Source organism: Pleurodeles waltl, chromosome 1_2, assembly GCF_031143425.1.
Source record: "Pleurodeles waltl isolate 20211129_DDA chromosome 1_2, aPleWal1.hap1.20221129, whole genome shotgun sequence".
Lineage (NCBI taxonomy): Eukaryota > Metazoa > Chordata > Amphibia > Caudata > Salamandridae > Pleurodeles > Pleurodeles waltl.
The window spans coordinates 481439331-481455769 of NC_090437.1; the positions used below are offsets into that span (position 1 = coordinate 481439331).

Here is a 16439-nt window from a genome sequence, read left to right on the forward strand (position 1 = left end):
GATGACCACCCCATCCCCTCAAAAAAATGTCATATGCCAAACAGTCAAATGGGCTGTGAGAGAAGGGGAAGCCCTGCAAGACTCTGACCAGAACTGGGGACCAAGGCCTGTTAGTCTCACTGCTGGGTGAGGGGGCATCACCCAATGAAATAAAGACAACTTGCCCTGGAGCCTGGTGTGCCAGCACCTGCCTGCCAAGACCAGTGTGCCCTGTTAGGGAGAAGTGAGCATTGGAAGGAGTGAGGTCTAGTGGGGAGCCCTACAGTGAGGACTCCCTGTTCAGGGTGAGGATTCAGCTGTTCAACGATTGGGCCATGGCCCGTGGCGAGACTGTTTTCAGCTATCCACAGATACTGTCCCTGTGTACTGGGAGAGGGCTGTGGTAGACTGTGCTAAGTATCAAGCAGAGTGCGCCGAGCCACATGGCCTTGTTGCAATGACCCCGTATACCAGACGGGTCCACATGAAGAACTTGTGTGACCAGCATGCTGGGACATCGTGAACGCCAGAGTGGTGACCCAGTATGTCAGGCAGGCCTGGCATGGTGTGGGTGATAGTCTACGTTGCATCTAGAAGGTACAGCAAGAACCTAGTGTGCCAGGAGGAGCTGCTGGGACCAAGTCACCAGACCTCGGGGCCATCACGCGGGACGAGAGTGAGGCTTTGACTGGCGGGGTCTAGCCTTATCAGAGGATCCGCCCTGTGTGACCCCTCCGTAGACCAAGAGGATGCCGAAGAGGGCGACAACCCCTCATGGGACTCTAGTTGGGAACCAAAGAATGACCCCCCCCCCCCCGCCCACCCATCCCCCACCCCATGCTAGAGAGAACTTGACTTAACACATCGCTGGAAGCTGCTCTGATTGATAGGGAAAGGAGCTGCGCCACTTTGGAGAGTGAACCTGTATCCGCCTGATGCTGCTGCTTGTACTGCAAGCAGGCTGACTTCTCTGAGCAGGATCTGATCTCGCAAGTGGTCGCACTGGCGGCACCCACTGTAATGCCGAATGCTTCTGTGCTGCAGCAGTGGGTAAGGCTTGAAATAGGGCCTTTAAGGCCACATGTGATTCTCTGCTGAAAGTTCTGCGGCACCATAGACATTTTTTACTTTAATCCTGAAAAGTCGAAAGGAAACACTGGAGTACCGACAAACAGCATTTCCTGGTGCAGCCACCAGTAAAGGGGGAACAACCCTGAACACGTTTCACAAAGGAAGGTGGGACAGGAATTAGCTGGATACCTACTTGAGACAACAACCTCAAGGGGGATTGTTTTTGCATCTCTTTGCATGTGTAGATTTAGAAATAAAATACTACTTTTTTTTTTTCATATTTCTTTTATTGATTTCAAAGAACGGTAAAACGGTAAATACACAACTACAATTAGATTCTTGTCTCTCCCTCAAGTTGTAGCAGTTACTTTCTGGTAAAACGCGATGGTTTGCAAAGTGGCACTTTGGTCAACACATTCAACATTTCAGTTCAGTACATAAGCATTGTGAATCCCTTCATTTCCATTTCCCACTCAACCGTCAAGTCTTGTGTATCTGTCTCTGAAGTTTTCTCCAGTGTTCCCGGTAAGTGCATCTCCATCATATCCCATTCAGCTAGGCCTCCCTGGTTCATACTGCTGTGTATTAGTTTGTGGCAAACCCCACACTCTGCCCAGGTCCATTTGGCAAACTCCCACATCCAGAGCTTTTTCGTGTGTATCTTGTTTGTAGTCATCTACTTCAGAGCAACACATTTCTTGGCCACTGCCAACCCCATGCATTTGGTATGCCTGCATCGTGGTACCAGCCCCATCGAACAAAGCTGAACTGTCGGATAAATCATCACTTCTATGAGGTCCCACAGTTTATTGACCACTTCCTTCCAAAAGGCACCCACCTCTGGGCATGTCCACCACATACGTAAGTATGTTCCCTGTGCTCTCTTGCAATTAGGGCACTGCTGCGGTTTGGTAGGGTCGAGCCTGTGCAGTCATCACGATGTAACATAGTCCCTGTGTACGCATTTGTAGTGTATTAGTCTCAGGCGAGCATTTCGTAATACTTTCCTGTAGTTACCCAGCACTGTCAGCTACTTGCGCTGCCATAGCTCTGTCCCTAGATCACCCTCCCATTGGGTCCTCAACCTCTCCATTAGGGCAACTGTGTTAGAAGCAACCCATAAAACTGTGTAATGTTTGCCACTGATCAATTAGCAGTCCTCCTATAGCTCACTTATATTGAATGGCATACTCTCTCCTTCTCTGGCTCTCAGGAATGACAGTATCTGTTGGCTGACACCCATGCACCATGGTATCAGATTCTGCATATAAATATATAGGTCTTTTTTTCCTTCTAGATACCCGTTCCCTGATCTCCTGGAAAGTCCTAACTTGTAGTGGTAGTATGACCCTTTTTTTTTTTTTCTTTTTTTTCTTTGGACCAGGGACAGTGCCAACATCTCCTGTGGGAAGGTCAGATGTTTATTTATGTCTTCATTGGATCATTGTCATCCTCCCAGAACCAAAGCTCTACATATTGCATGTAGAAAGCCCAGCAGTGGGCTCGAAAATCTGGAACCTGCATCCTTTCTCATTCCCAAGGCAATTTCAAGACATCTAAGCTTATCCTCGCACGTCCAGTCCCCCAGTAAAGTAATTTGTCCAGTCTGCTGAGGCAAGCTTGAGGGATACACACTGGCATATGGTGTATGCTGTAACATGTATAGAACCCTAGACAGCATTATAATTTCACTGATGGCTATACGCCCCAATAAGGACATGCGGAAGAGCAGTCATCTATGTACGTTCCGCTCTAGGGTTACCAGCAGCTCACCCATATTCGATTCATAGGTTTCAGACATGTCTGAGCTCAGGTATATCCCTAGGTATGTAACCTGTATTGTCTGTACCTTGATGGTGTGTGTGTCTTCTATCCCTCCCTGTTCCTTTGATATTGTATAGAGCACCGATTTGTCTTCATTCAGGGTGAAGCCTGAGTAAGCCCCCGGTTCTCCTATAGTCTCTTTAAGCATTGTCTAACTAGTCTCTGGGTTCCTCAGGGTCAATAAAATGTCATCTGCATATAGTGATATAATTTGCTTCTTGTCACCCACCCCCCATCAAGATACCAACCTTCTTGTGTCTTTGACATATAATCTGTTCTAAAGGTTCTATAACCATAGCAGATATCAGGCGAGATCATGGACATCCCTGTATGTCCCCCTTCTCTATCAGTCAGGCATCTGACACTATATGACCCACTTTCACTCTGGCTGTGCTATCGGTGTACAGCAGATTCATCCATCATAGGTAGTCCTCCCCAGTCCATATCTACATAGTGTCCTATCCATGAACAGCCAGTCAGGTGTATCAAACGCCTTATGGGCGTCCAAGCTAGCCAGAGCACGTCTCTCCTCCTATTGCAGCTTGCTCAGTGATGAGGAGTGCTTTCTGACTATTAGTAGTCGTGTTTTGCCCCCACCCAAAATCCTGCCTGGTCTGTATGTAGAATCTTTTCAGCCACCTTAGTGCATTGTTCATATGCACCTCGGGCCGGGGCTGCATCATTCACAGCGCTACCATTTAAACGTGCACACTAGAAGAGCTCCCAAGTCTGTATTACATGGTTTTGGTCATCCCGGCCTCCACTCTAGCCCTTCAGCTGGCTGTTATACCGTTGACTCCCTGCTCGCACCAGGCCGAATCGATGTCTGTTATGCTGTGGGTGTGCTGCTGCCTTGACTCCGGTTCCTTTGATGCTGCAGCGCCACAGCGTCTTGTGCCCTTGGTGATCGCTGACCCGTCTCACCCTTCTTGTGCTCGTTCTGCTGGGCCTGCCACCTCCCACTGGGGCTTTCCGATCGCGGTTCAATCCTGCATCCTTCCTCAGCTGCCCCGAGACCAGATCATATCCTTCCAATTCTGCATGTGCAGGTGGCGCACCCCTCACTCCATGGTCGTTATTACGGCATGTTTGGGGCAGAAGGGGTCCTAAGCAGGTAGTGAGTCAGAGCTGCGGTGCGGCACATCCGCTCAGGCGGCCTTCTTGGCTCCTCATAAATACTACTTTTTCTTATAAAGGCAAGTATTTATCTGGACACTGATTTATTGTTCATACTGTTTGCAGTTTGAGTTATGAGTTGTGTTCACTGACCTCTATATACATCCCTGCTGAGGGGGCCTTGATTGGTCAACCACAGTGAGTCTCGTGCAGTAGGGGTACTTGGCCCATTTTAGCAGGATCCATAACAGGTCGGGCCCCGGAACATCAGGAGTAAAAGGCCTCAACTACCACTGCTGGGCCCAGTAATCCCTGAATGCCTGTGGCCCTTCGAAAGGGGTTTTGACAGTCACCTTCAGCTGTTCATTACTGTAATCAGCCCTTAAAGGAGATAACAATGTTGCGAGATAGTGTAACCTCCCCTTTTAATAGACTGTGTTAGGGCTTTTTTATGCAGCAGAGGATATAAACCTTAAACACTTAAATATGATGCAGACAGAGTGCATAGGATTATTTTTCCCTGTCTTGATTTTTTTTTTTTTTTTCTTTCACCATTCATGCTCATATCACATATATTAGTGCTGCAATAATTTAAACATAACACTCCAAAAAAAGATGCAATATATTGTTGATTCTTCTAAACTTGTCCCAGGTCCTAAAGGACTTCCTGGTGATACTTCTACATAATATATTTGAACTATAATATACTGCAGTCCGACTTTACTACGGGTAAAATACACCCATTTGCCGCATAATCTGCATTTCAGAAATAATGTGCAAGCCATTGCTTTCTCCCATCTGAATGGAGGCAGCGCATAGCATAACGCCTCTCAGAAACCACATTGGCACCCCTGAATGGAATCCAGCACACAGCAGCAGTCTCTGCAAGAGTCAGAAGACGTTTGGCCACATGATCTCATGAGGAACTATGACTTCCCTGTCTAGGGCCGAACCATCTGGAAAATCAGCTGCACCTCTGGCAAGACAATTAGAAACAAACCGTCAATTTACCTGGCAACGGAACAGTGCAGTACCACAAACCAGGCCACCCCCAGACTGGTGATCAAAATGTGTGAGAGAACCAGAAGACTGGCAATCTCACTCTACACGTAGGGTCTGGAACGGTATTGGTGTGGACATCAGAACTTATCCAACGTTCCTGCTGCTGAAGAAAAACGGAAAACGCATCTCTTCATGCTCTTTCACAAACCCGTTGCATGCTGGAACCAACAAATAGGGCGAGACACTAACCGGCAAATGCTAAAACCTACGGAGAGTAACAGTAATTTCCCAAACCATTACCTAACATGTAATAAAAAACGAAATCCAAAGCAAAGTTGTCTGAAGCGAAAATGTATCTTATCTTGACGATAATTTATTTTCGAAATTTTCGAAACTTGAATCAACTATATTGTTTCCCAAAAAAGCCATGCCAGAACAAGTTTTGGGATTAAATGACATTCTTTATCAGGTCAAAACAGTATATATATATATATATATATATATATATATATATATATATATATTTATATATTTTTGCAGACAGTAGTCATAAATATCTAAAAATAAATAAAAGGAGCAGTAGAGTTTCTTTACAATGACGGCGTTCATTAGGGGTATTGTTTGTCATAAGATATAAACAAAGAGGAGTGATTCATGCAAGATCAAGAAGTCTGTTCCAGATCTGGTCAAGGATGGACAGATTCAAGTTTATGGGGTACATGATAAGTACATGTACAAGAGTAAACTGGGGACAATAGGGCTATAGGCTCTAAATTCACATATTATTACTTACCTTTTAAAATTGTCAGGTATTTACCATTGCATTTAAATGACATCTGATTTTGTGTGTCTCTGCAGATCTAGCTTCTGAGAATGAACACTACCAAAAAATAGCAGTTTCTCTAGTACATTCCTATGTTGAGTTCACTGGTGGAAGGTGGGTTGGTGATGAAACGTAAAGGGTAGATTGGCACAACTTTTGCTAGATTTTCAGAGACTTTCAACATAACTGACTCCTTTAGGTGTACAAGGGCATCTGGATGGTGATGACGAGGGCATCGGGTTGGTGATGTAATAATTTAGGGCGTGGTTTAGATATTGGCGGATGGGTTACTCTTTCACAACAGTGACTGGTATCCAGTCTGACGAAATCTAAATCCCGTAGCAAATAATGGGATTTAGATTTTGGCAGACGGGCAGTCCGTCACCGCTGTGACTGTGCAACCTGTCCGCCAATATCTAAATCAGGCCCTTCGCCTCTGTCTAATCATTACTTTCCTTGGTAGGATCACCTGCCGGCAGCATTACACTGCAGTCTGCTTGCTGTCATGGGCAGCCTTGGTATTACTTTACGCATGCAGCACTGCAGTTGAATAGTCCACTCTCTACCATTAAAACGTACAATGTACATTGATAGCCAGATCACGTTATATACAAAGCAAAGTTAACACCTCAATTCTTAGCCTAATCATAAATGACCAGTCCTATCAGGTGTTAGTCCTATTGGTTTAACGGGTACACAGTGGGGCTAGATCTCCCAGAATAGACTGATTTACTAAATAAAAGTCTAGGACTATGATGATGTTTCGCAGGTAGGATGTGATCTGGCAACCCTGTTTACATTGCATTCAACATAGACCAAACAGAACTGAGTTAATTTTCTACACAGAAGTATTTAAGATGTTGACAAATTCACTTATTTTCGTTTTTCTACTCTACAAGAAAAGGGAGGCTTTTATGCTTTTTTTTTTTATGTTACAGCCTACCTGTGAAAGGCAAACATTTTGATCATCATTATACTGGGTCTCAGACTTTTTCATCCGCCTGTATTTATATTTCATGGTAGAAAGTGCCTTGTGCTATAAGTTATTACATTGATACACGAGGGAATTGATGCCCTCTGAATCACTTTGAAATTGATATCTTACTTCCCTCCAGCAAGGAATTGATATTTCACAGGTTATTATGGCCAGTTCCTGGCTCTGAAATGTGTTCTGTGTAAAATTCCCACCAGTGAAACCAGTAAACGACCTACTGTACAGCAGCTAATCTGTCTTCCGTCAGCTGGACAGCACTTGCTGTTCCGCAGAGCATGACCGGGCCCTTATTCATTTATCTCCAAAACCTTTGGCAAGAGTAAATTTTTTACTTACTTACTCAATAATAAAAGAATTTGATTTCCACCTATGTGAAATAGAAGAAATAATCGCGCTTTACCTCAAATGTAATTATCTGACTCCTTTGATACCACTTTTCTTTTTGCAGTTCGGAAACTTATGGAATGCAGTTCTGCAAACATGTAAACTGTGACATAAAGGTTTTAAAATGAAAGTTGTTAAACGTATGGCCTTGAGTACCCCTCAAGCTAGAGATTAAATCACGAATACTTATTAGGAGTGTGTATACGGTCCTTTAATTGGCTATGTTATTTATTTGCTTCTCGGGTGTATTTTTAGGTATAGCAGACAAAGCATTGTTGTTTTGTCATTTCTTTTGAAATGAGTACATGATAAACTACAGAGCAGCGAAAGGCCAGCCCTCCTCGGCTATTGCATTTTGGACCACTCCACAGTTAAGCCATCCTGTCAGTCATGGTGTATGGTGTTTTCCTTGTTAAAAGTATAGGCAAAGGAGTCAGTCTCTGCAACTACAGTCGATAATCGGTGGAACAAGAAAAGAGGGGCAGTTCTGGATTTTGACCCAATTTCCTCCTTCGAAGATAACAGTATAGCGGTGCTTCACCCTTCCTAGCTTTTGTGGGGGTGTGTATATATATATGTGTGTGTGTGTGTGTGTGTGTGTGTGTGTGTGTGTGTATATATATATATATATATATATATATATATATATATATATATATATCCTAGTGGCGGTCGCCACTAGCTATAGTTAGGACCTAGTTTCTATGTAAAGTGTTTGTTTAGTTGCCTATATATATGGTGCTGCTTGAAAAATCTTCACATAACCTTCCAAAATAATTTGCCACTCACGTCAGCTGCTGCCTGGAAAGGTCCTAGGTGATCCGTCCAGGGTTGCTGGAGAGAGGGCGGCGTGGGGGGGTGTTTGTAGGTCCTAAATTTTTTTTCTTCCCCCCATTCATTTTTCCATGGGAAAAACTGAACAGCGATAACACCAAAACCACTAGACAGAATTACATCAAATTTGGCAGAAAGGTGTGTTTAAGGGGGGGCTGGCCGCAGGGTTTGGCTGCAAGCCAGGTCTTGCGGGCAAGCTCGGCTGCACATGGGTGAAGGCCGTGCACAGTGCATTGATGGGTGCCTTTAGGGGGGGTGGGCCTCAGGACCTGGTCGTGAGCCAGGCCCTGTGGCTAACTGCCAACACACACAGCCAAAGGCCATGCGCAGCAGTGACTAAATTAACATATAGTAATGAAAATTCCTGTACGCTAAAAAAAAACATAGAAATTCACAGAAAAAAATCAGGTTATGGGGACGTTATAGTTAGGAAATAGATTTTTTTTAAACATAGAAATTCACTTAAAAATCAAAGGTTACAGGGACATTATAGTTAGGCTCAAATTTTAAACGTACAAAACCATACAAATTCACCAGTTATAGTTACCTCCAGTAACTTACTCGTGCCCTAGGGTAACTATAACTCGCACCCTCGCCGTGCACTGCTTACTACCCCACAAATTACAGCACTCATTACATCTTTGATAACATCATTGATAATATCAATGTAATGTTTGCAGTCAGATTTTCAACTAAATAAATGTCCATGGTGGGGCGTATGTTTATAGTTACCTTAGGGCAGGCAGGAGTTATATTTACTTGAGGTAACTCTAACTGTAACTGGTCAATTTCTATGGTTTTGTACACTTAAAATGTGAGCCAAACTATAAAGTCCTTGTAGCCTCTGTTTTTTTTCTACTGAATATATATATATATATATATATATATATATATATATATGTGTTGGTCATATGTAATATGTGACAGATGGACTCAGGGTTGATTTTGAGCAAATGAGTGAGTACTGGTCCTGCAGTAAAGATGCTTTGAGCAACAGGACTTTTACAACAATGTGTTTGGGAGGTACATTGGCAACAACCTATTGTTGTAAGTGGTGGTGCTGTGTGTATGACCACGTCATAGGCTGGGAATATTCATTGGTTGCCAGAAGTAAGCATAAATAATATTGCAGCCTGCTTTCAGCATTCATCCGTACTGACACTGTGACACAATCCCAGCCCTTGGAGTACACTTCTCAGCAGTCTCAGACGGCATCAGGACTACAACAGGGCAGCAGCCCTTCTGAGCAAAGCAGTCCAGATGGGTCCTTCGGGCAGCCAGGTAGTTCCTCTAGATAGGTTGCAGGTTCGGGGCCAGAAGTGCCTGATTTGGTGTGGTCAGAGACCCAGTTTATATACCCAAAAATACATTTGAAGTGGGGGAGACTTCAAAGAGTGGTTTTGAACTGTTGAAGTTCCCCTTTCAGCACAGGCCTTTCTGCCAGGGTCCATGTAGGGAGGGTTTGGCAATCCATTGTGTGAGTGCAGGCCATTGTCCGTTTAAAAATGTAATTGTCAGGCCCTCCACCCTTCCAGCCCATCAAGACCCATTCAGTATGCAGATGAGTGCAGGTGTGACTGAGTGTCCTGTGTTTGTGGTTGGCCGGGTGAAATGCACAAGGAAGCTGTCAACCTGCCCAGACGTTGATTGGAGACAGGCTGTAAGGCACAGATGGTTTTTAAGTGCAGAAAAATGCTCACTTTCTAAAAGTGACATTTCTAAAATAGTAGTATAAAATCCAACCTCACCAATAACCAGGATTTTGTATTACCGTGCTGGCCATACTAAATATGACCTTCCTACTCCTTTCAGATCAGCAGCTACCACTCAAACAATGTATGAGAGCAGCCCCAATGTTAGCCTATGAAGGGAGCAGGCCGCACAGAAGTGTAAAAACGAATTTAGGAGTTTTACACTACCAGGGCATGTAAACTACACAGATACATGTCCTGCCTTTTACCTACATAGTACCCTTCCCGATGGCTTACCTAGGGCCTACCTTAGGGGTGACTTCTATGTAGAAAAAGGTCAGTTTAAGGCTTGGCAAGTACTGTTAAATGCCAAGTCGAATTGGTAGTGAAACTTCACACACAGGCCTTGCAATTGCAGGCCTGAGACATGGTTAAGGGGCTACTTATGTGGGTAGCACACTCCGTGCTGCAGGACCACTAGTAGCATTTAATTTGCAGGCCCTGGGCACACGTAGTGCACTTCACTAGGGACTTACAAGTAAATTCAATTTGCTAATTAGGTATGAACCAATGTTACCATGTTTAAGGGAGAGAGCATATTCATTTTAGCACTGGTTAGCAGTGGTGAAGTGCGCAGAGCCCTAAATCCAGCAAAAACAGTGTCAGAAAAGTGGAGGGAGGCAGGCAGAAGTTGAGGGATGACCACCACAAGGTACTAGTTCTTGCCATATTGTTGGCTCTTGGCACTGTGGTGCCCACTTGTGGTGTAATGTTTTCACTGTTGTAACAGTGTTCATTTTTTAGGTGTTGTGCATATTCTTGGCACAGTGTTCCCCAAGTGTAGTGTAAAGCTTACTCTGGTGTAGCAGTGACAATTATTTGGATTTTCATACCATTATTGCTTCTGAAATCTGAGGACCCAGTCGGTAAAATTGGTAAATCCTGCCTTCCTCGATGTATTTGCACATTCATCAATTCATGCACTCATTCATCCATCCAGCCGTTGATTCATTCACAGTCGCACACAGCCTCATTCACACAATCACACCCAAAATCTGCAGTTAATGCAGAAGCTCTTTTACTTGAATAGCAAGACCTATTTGCTTTGCCAACGCGTGCTACGTGGATGTCACGCAGACCTCAATGAATGGTCTCAGTGACTACCAAAGGCTGATTTCATACTCTGAAGTGGTACAGAACAATTTAGCTTTCATTTCATGGAGCAGTCCACTGTTCTCCCTTTGCTTTTGAGCTAGTGCAGCACAAGAATATGAAGCTCCTCCATTTTCAGATATTTTAAAAATCATGTTTTTAATGCATAATCAATATCTGATCTGTCTTACAGGAACAATACTTTCTAAACGTGAATATTAAGTTCATTGGTGCTTATAGAATCCTGATTAACATGTTTAACAATCTCTTGCACAGGGGATGCAAAGGGCGACCAATGTCACCTATCAAGCTCACCATGTCAGCAGAAACAAGAGAGGCCAAGTGGTTGGAGCGAGGAGTGGCTTTCGTGGCTGCACTGTCTGGCTGACAGGTAGTTCTTCTTACATCTATTTTATAGTCTGGCAGATGGCATAAAATAATAATGTAGGCCTTTTTCTACCTAATTGTTAGTATTTGTGGGCGCGTTTCCTTTTCCAGGGCATCGTGATCCTTTTCTGTAAATCACAAACTGGGTCTAGCCATGAGGTTTAGTACACTTTCCTCTGACCAACCTATTTCGCTATTTCTCTTCTTGTCAAACCACAAGTCCGAGTTGTAAATATAAAGAAAAGAAAACAAATGGGACATTGAGAGCACAATGGCAAGAATAACAGCCAAGAACTGTCCGTTCAATTGCACGCTAAGAACTTCTGTGGTAGCACATATTGGTCTTCAGCCTCTGCATTGTCTACCAGTTAATGTGTAGCTTGATATTGATTCTTGTTAGGACGCATTCATCAAGTAGCACATTTATTACTCTTTTCCCTTTCCAGTGAACATTGTTGTCCTGTGCATGCCCTGTTAGACACAAGCAGCTTTGTGCTTTGGGAGGAGTTGAGGTGGCCAGGGAGACAAACCATTATCCTTATGAACTAAGAGCACACCAGCCTCATTCTAAATTCTGAACATGGGTTAGTAAGCATGTCCTTTACCTTTTCTCTAAAAGGTAGACTCTTAAATTACAACATCCTAGTAATTTTATTTTAACCAATCTAAAACCAAAACTTTCTTTACTTGTTGTTCACCATGAGTATGACCTTGACCTGGGTTACCATAGCCTTAGTCATATCTGGACTTGATTACGCCAACGCTCTCTATATTAGCCTCCCCTAGACTCGTGTCTCTAAACTCCAAGTTGTCCAGAATCACGCAGCTCTCCTGATATATAAACATCCTAAAAATTGTCATGTTACTCCCTCTTCTGAGAGATATCTATTGGCTCTCTATGGAGCAAAGGATTGTTTTTAAAATGGGGTGTATTATTTTTAGAGCCCTTGCTGGGATCAGCCCAGTCTTTATAAACTCCAGACTTATGAAATACATCCCAAACAGGACACTACGATCATCCTCTCAATTTTCTGTCAGTTCCCATGTTTAAAAAGAATGGGCAGTTCCAGCTTCTCTGTCCTAGCTCTCCAAACCTGGAACCTTATTCCTCTTAACATATGATGGCCCCAAAACTATTTAAAGTTCATGCAGACACTTAAGACCTGGCTTTTCTGACAAGCATACAATTCGTTTTTTTTTTTTTTTTACAGCATCCTCTTGTTGTCAGGTTCCCTCTGGCTATATAGCTCCATGAAACCTTATGGTGTACGTATGCTCTATAAATACTTTTAACATAACTATTGCACAAATAATTAGTGACAACAGCTGAATTTTTGTTCTCTTGCGCAGATAACACATATATTAAGGAGTTATGCCATTCGTTTCATTTGACCAAGACGTGGAAAACCATCATAGTGATTATTCTGTAGTGCCTTCCCAGTGCAGAAGTAGATCCTGTGTATATTTTTCACGGCACCCACAGTAGTGAACCGGACCACGCAATACCAGCGCCCGTAAAGGGGATTTGATTGGAGTGAGCTGAAATGGGAAATTAAGGTAGCTCAGTCTATAGATTGATTAACTAATTGTGAAACAACAAATTAGGCCCTACCTCTATTAGACCCTCATGATAAATTCATTCCTTTAAGACTTTCCACTCCATCGTATCTCTTGAGGTACTCAAGCGATTCATGAGCCTCTGAGGAAACCTATAGAGCATTATTGGACAATATATATAACTGGACTTGGGAAGCGATAGACTAACTTCCTTTTCGGAAGGACATGGTAATTATTATTACCTATTCAGGTATGGAAAAACGGGAGAGAATGAATGAAATAGCCACAGATGTAATGTGGAAATAATCTTAAATCAATTTGGTGATAGGGTCTGTCTATACACTGGTCCACTTTCGTGTGCGTTTCTAGCCCAAGTTGGTAGTGTTTTTTGTTTGATTTGTGTCTTGCGAATCAGTGAGGAGTTTAGGCCTAATTAGAATTTTTTGAAAAATATTGTAGATAAGACCGATTCAACAAAATGGAAGTGAACAATTACCCGTCCCCAAACATTTGCTAAATTGGAACTGCCCTGATGACGGTGGCTCCCCAACAAGGGTGACACTGAAATTCCCGTAGGCATTGTGTTCCATTATACATCCACCTTTGTGTTCTACTATACAGCTAATGAATTGTTCTCCATGGGAAGTGTGTCTCACTAGTGACATAATTGAAGTATTGTCGCCCATATTGAATTTATGGCATCTTATCAGTTGGCTGTGTCCTTACTGTCTTTGAAAAAGTGAAATCCATGTACCATGTGTTACCTGAGAATGTGTATCATATGAATATCTAGGTTTGTGGCAAACTAGGAGGAACCGCCAGGAGAATTTCATTTTGGGTTTGTATTAGATCTTCTATTTTTATGTTTATGATTTTTTTCTATTAGGAGTTTGAGTGTGTATGTATGAGGTACGATAGCATTGAGTGTTTTCTAATCATCTGGTTTTAAGGGGTAGGGAGTTTTTTCTATGTTTATATGATCATTCAATATGATGTATTAAAAACAATATAATATGAAATAAAATATAATTGTCAAATTGGATTACTAATAGCTATGAAATTGAATAAAGATAAACTTTGATTATTGTTATATATATTATGTGTAAAGAAGGTATTTTTGTTTTGTAATCAAGAACAGTATACACTTTGATTCGCTAGACAACTACATAAATTGAACATTAAAACAAATATATTGATTATTACTAATAATTAATTTACAATATACAGAAGGAATAGCAGCTATAACTTACTCTCACATGAGATTTCTCCCAGGAATAGCTACTATATTCTGACAGGGACCCTCTAGTTTTCAGAGTATAGCGTGAACCTAGCTAAAAATCGTGTCTAGTGCTGCAGAGGGTGAAAGGCAAGCAGACTGTCACTAAGGGATAGAGGTAGCTGGTCAGTGGATTGTTACTTCATTCTGATGTAGTGCTCTTTAAAGAGGTGCATCACCAACTCTTACCTAAATTGGAGCAGCCTTTGGGCTGTCTTTATGGTGACAGGAATGCTGTTTCAGATCTTTGGTGCATAAGTTGGGGGGGAGGGGGGAATTGTTTTCTTTTTTCTTTTTTAACATTTCTTAGTTTACAGTTTTATTGTGGCCTAGTTGCAAGTTTTTCGAGACCCACCAGAGATGGTGAGTCCGTCAGCTAGCTAGGTGCGGTTCTTATCATGATGGCTTTGTAGATGACACAGCTGGTTTTGAAGATGGTGCAGGCCCATCAAGAAGTGGTGATGTCATTGTATTTCTTCAGGCTCTGGATGAAATGTGCTGAACCGTGTATGGGTGCTAATTCGGAGTCTGGGAGATGATGGCTTTACCACCATCCAGATGTAAAAGTATTAGGGCTTGAACAAAAGTACTTGAGTCTCTTTCTGGAAGACAGTGTTTAATAATTTAAATGAACAAATTTAGATTATCTACAAATCACAGAGGGTGATTCGGCATAACATATTTTACATCTGCATTTAAGAACATGTAACTTTAAAAAAAATATATATATTATCTTTCTGTTTTACCTCTTTCTGCTTTACTGTCAGATAACACTTATGCTGCTTTGAGAAAGGGAAGTAATATAGGTGTCCAGTCACTTTTTGAATGCGACTAAATCTGCGTTCTGCTATTCGTACTAACCCTTCAATCCATTCCTCTGCAGAAACATTTGAGTTACCACTGTGACCTCACTGGTCATTTATGAACTACAAAAAAGTTTGGCTTAATGCTGACATCCTTCCAATATAAGTTGTGATTTATCCTAGTACAAAATTTTGTATTTCAGATATCCTTCCAGGCTGGTCTAAGGTGCCACCAGCCTAAATCTAACACACTGGCTTTTATATTGCCTTAATTTTCTTAACTGCAGAATTCACAAAGGACTTGGGTGCTCTCCAGAATAATCTGCTTCAGCGGTGCATTACGTTGTTGTGTCTCAGCACAAATGAGAAAAACAGCAGAAAGGCTGAAACAAATCACTTGCAACAGAGGTAGCCATTGGGCACTGCCGGGACTAAAACAGTGACTTTCTCCAGTGGACCTGCCTTGTCAGTTCAACAAGCAACCCTGAACGTGTGGGAACTGCTTTGCATTTCTTCTGGTGAATTGCCCTCACTGGAGGTCAAAAATGAACAATACAAGGAGATTCCAAGTATCACTGTAATTTGCAAGGCAGCAGCCAAGGCGTACTTCCATGTTTTCTGCACCTGAAGCTAGCTGCGAGGTGGACACTTTGGCTAGGTAGACCTCCAAAACGTATGCCTGATCTGTAGATTAGAGAGCTTCCATCTACCTCCCATTGTGTTTCTTGCTTTGGGTTTTTAAAAACACTTTTGCATTGAAGCAGGCTGAACGTGTGAATGAGAAAATGCTACAAATGTAATAACATTTCTACTCTAGGAGATGAAGTGCTGTGTCTTTGTAATTAACAAATTGACCAGTGAGACATTCATGGGACACAGTAAGCCGGGCATTGGTCCGTGCGAATGCAGTACATGTTCCTTTTGGCTTTAAAGTATGTGGCTTTTGCATGGGATTTTTGTTACGCCCTTTAAATGTTGGTGCTCTCACCGGTGAAGCTGGGTGGGACCCTATAAGTAAAACTAGAGAGGTACATATGTGGGTATGAGTGTCCTTGATATGCCTGTTTTGCAGTCATGTAAATTGTGAACAGTGATTGTAAATGACATCTTCCTGGCGTGACTGACATGCTTGTTTCTTACCACTAAAGGTCTGTCTGGAGCTGGAAAGACCACCCTAAGCATGGCCCTGGAGGAGCTCCTTGTGTGCCATGGTATTCCTTGCTACACGCTGGATGGGGACAACATTCGTCAAGGACTTAACAGAAACCTTGGTTTCTCTCAAGAAGACCGGGAAGAAAACATTCGTCGGATTGCTGAGGTTGCCAAATTGTTTGCCGATGCAGGCCTGGTGTGCATTGCTAGTTTTATTTCTCCATATGCGAAGGTAAGATAGCCTAGTGAGGTCAGTCCTGCTGAGATGTGTGTTACACGCCACTGGTTGGGTGTGTCTGCCTATGGATTGTGTAATGACACCAGTTTTCTACAGCACTCCAAATAAGGCAGTAACACTTGATGTTCCTCAACCTGTCATTCTTCCCCAGGCAAA

At 42.7% G+C, this 16439-nt stretch overlaps 1 protein-coding gene across 1 annotated transcript in view; it reads left to right on the top strand.

Annotated features, from left to right (window-relative positions):
* Positions 1-16439, top strand: part of PAPSS1 (3'-phosphoadenosine 5'-phosphosulfate synthase 1) — a 340888-nt gene that overhangs the window by 60354 nt on the left and 264095 nt on the right. The window contains exons 2-3 of the mRNA XM_069241180.1: positions 11147-11261; positions 16042-16277. Of these exons, the coding sequence (XP_069097281.1) occupies positions 11147-11261; positions 16042-16277 (351 nt within the window). The remainder of the gene's footprint in view (positions 1-11146; positions 11262-16041; positions 16278-16439) is intronic.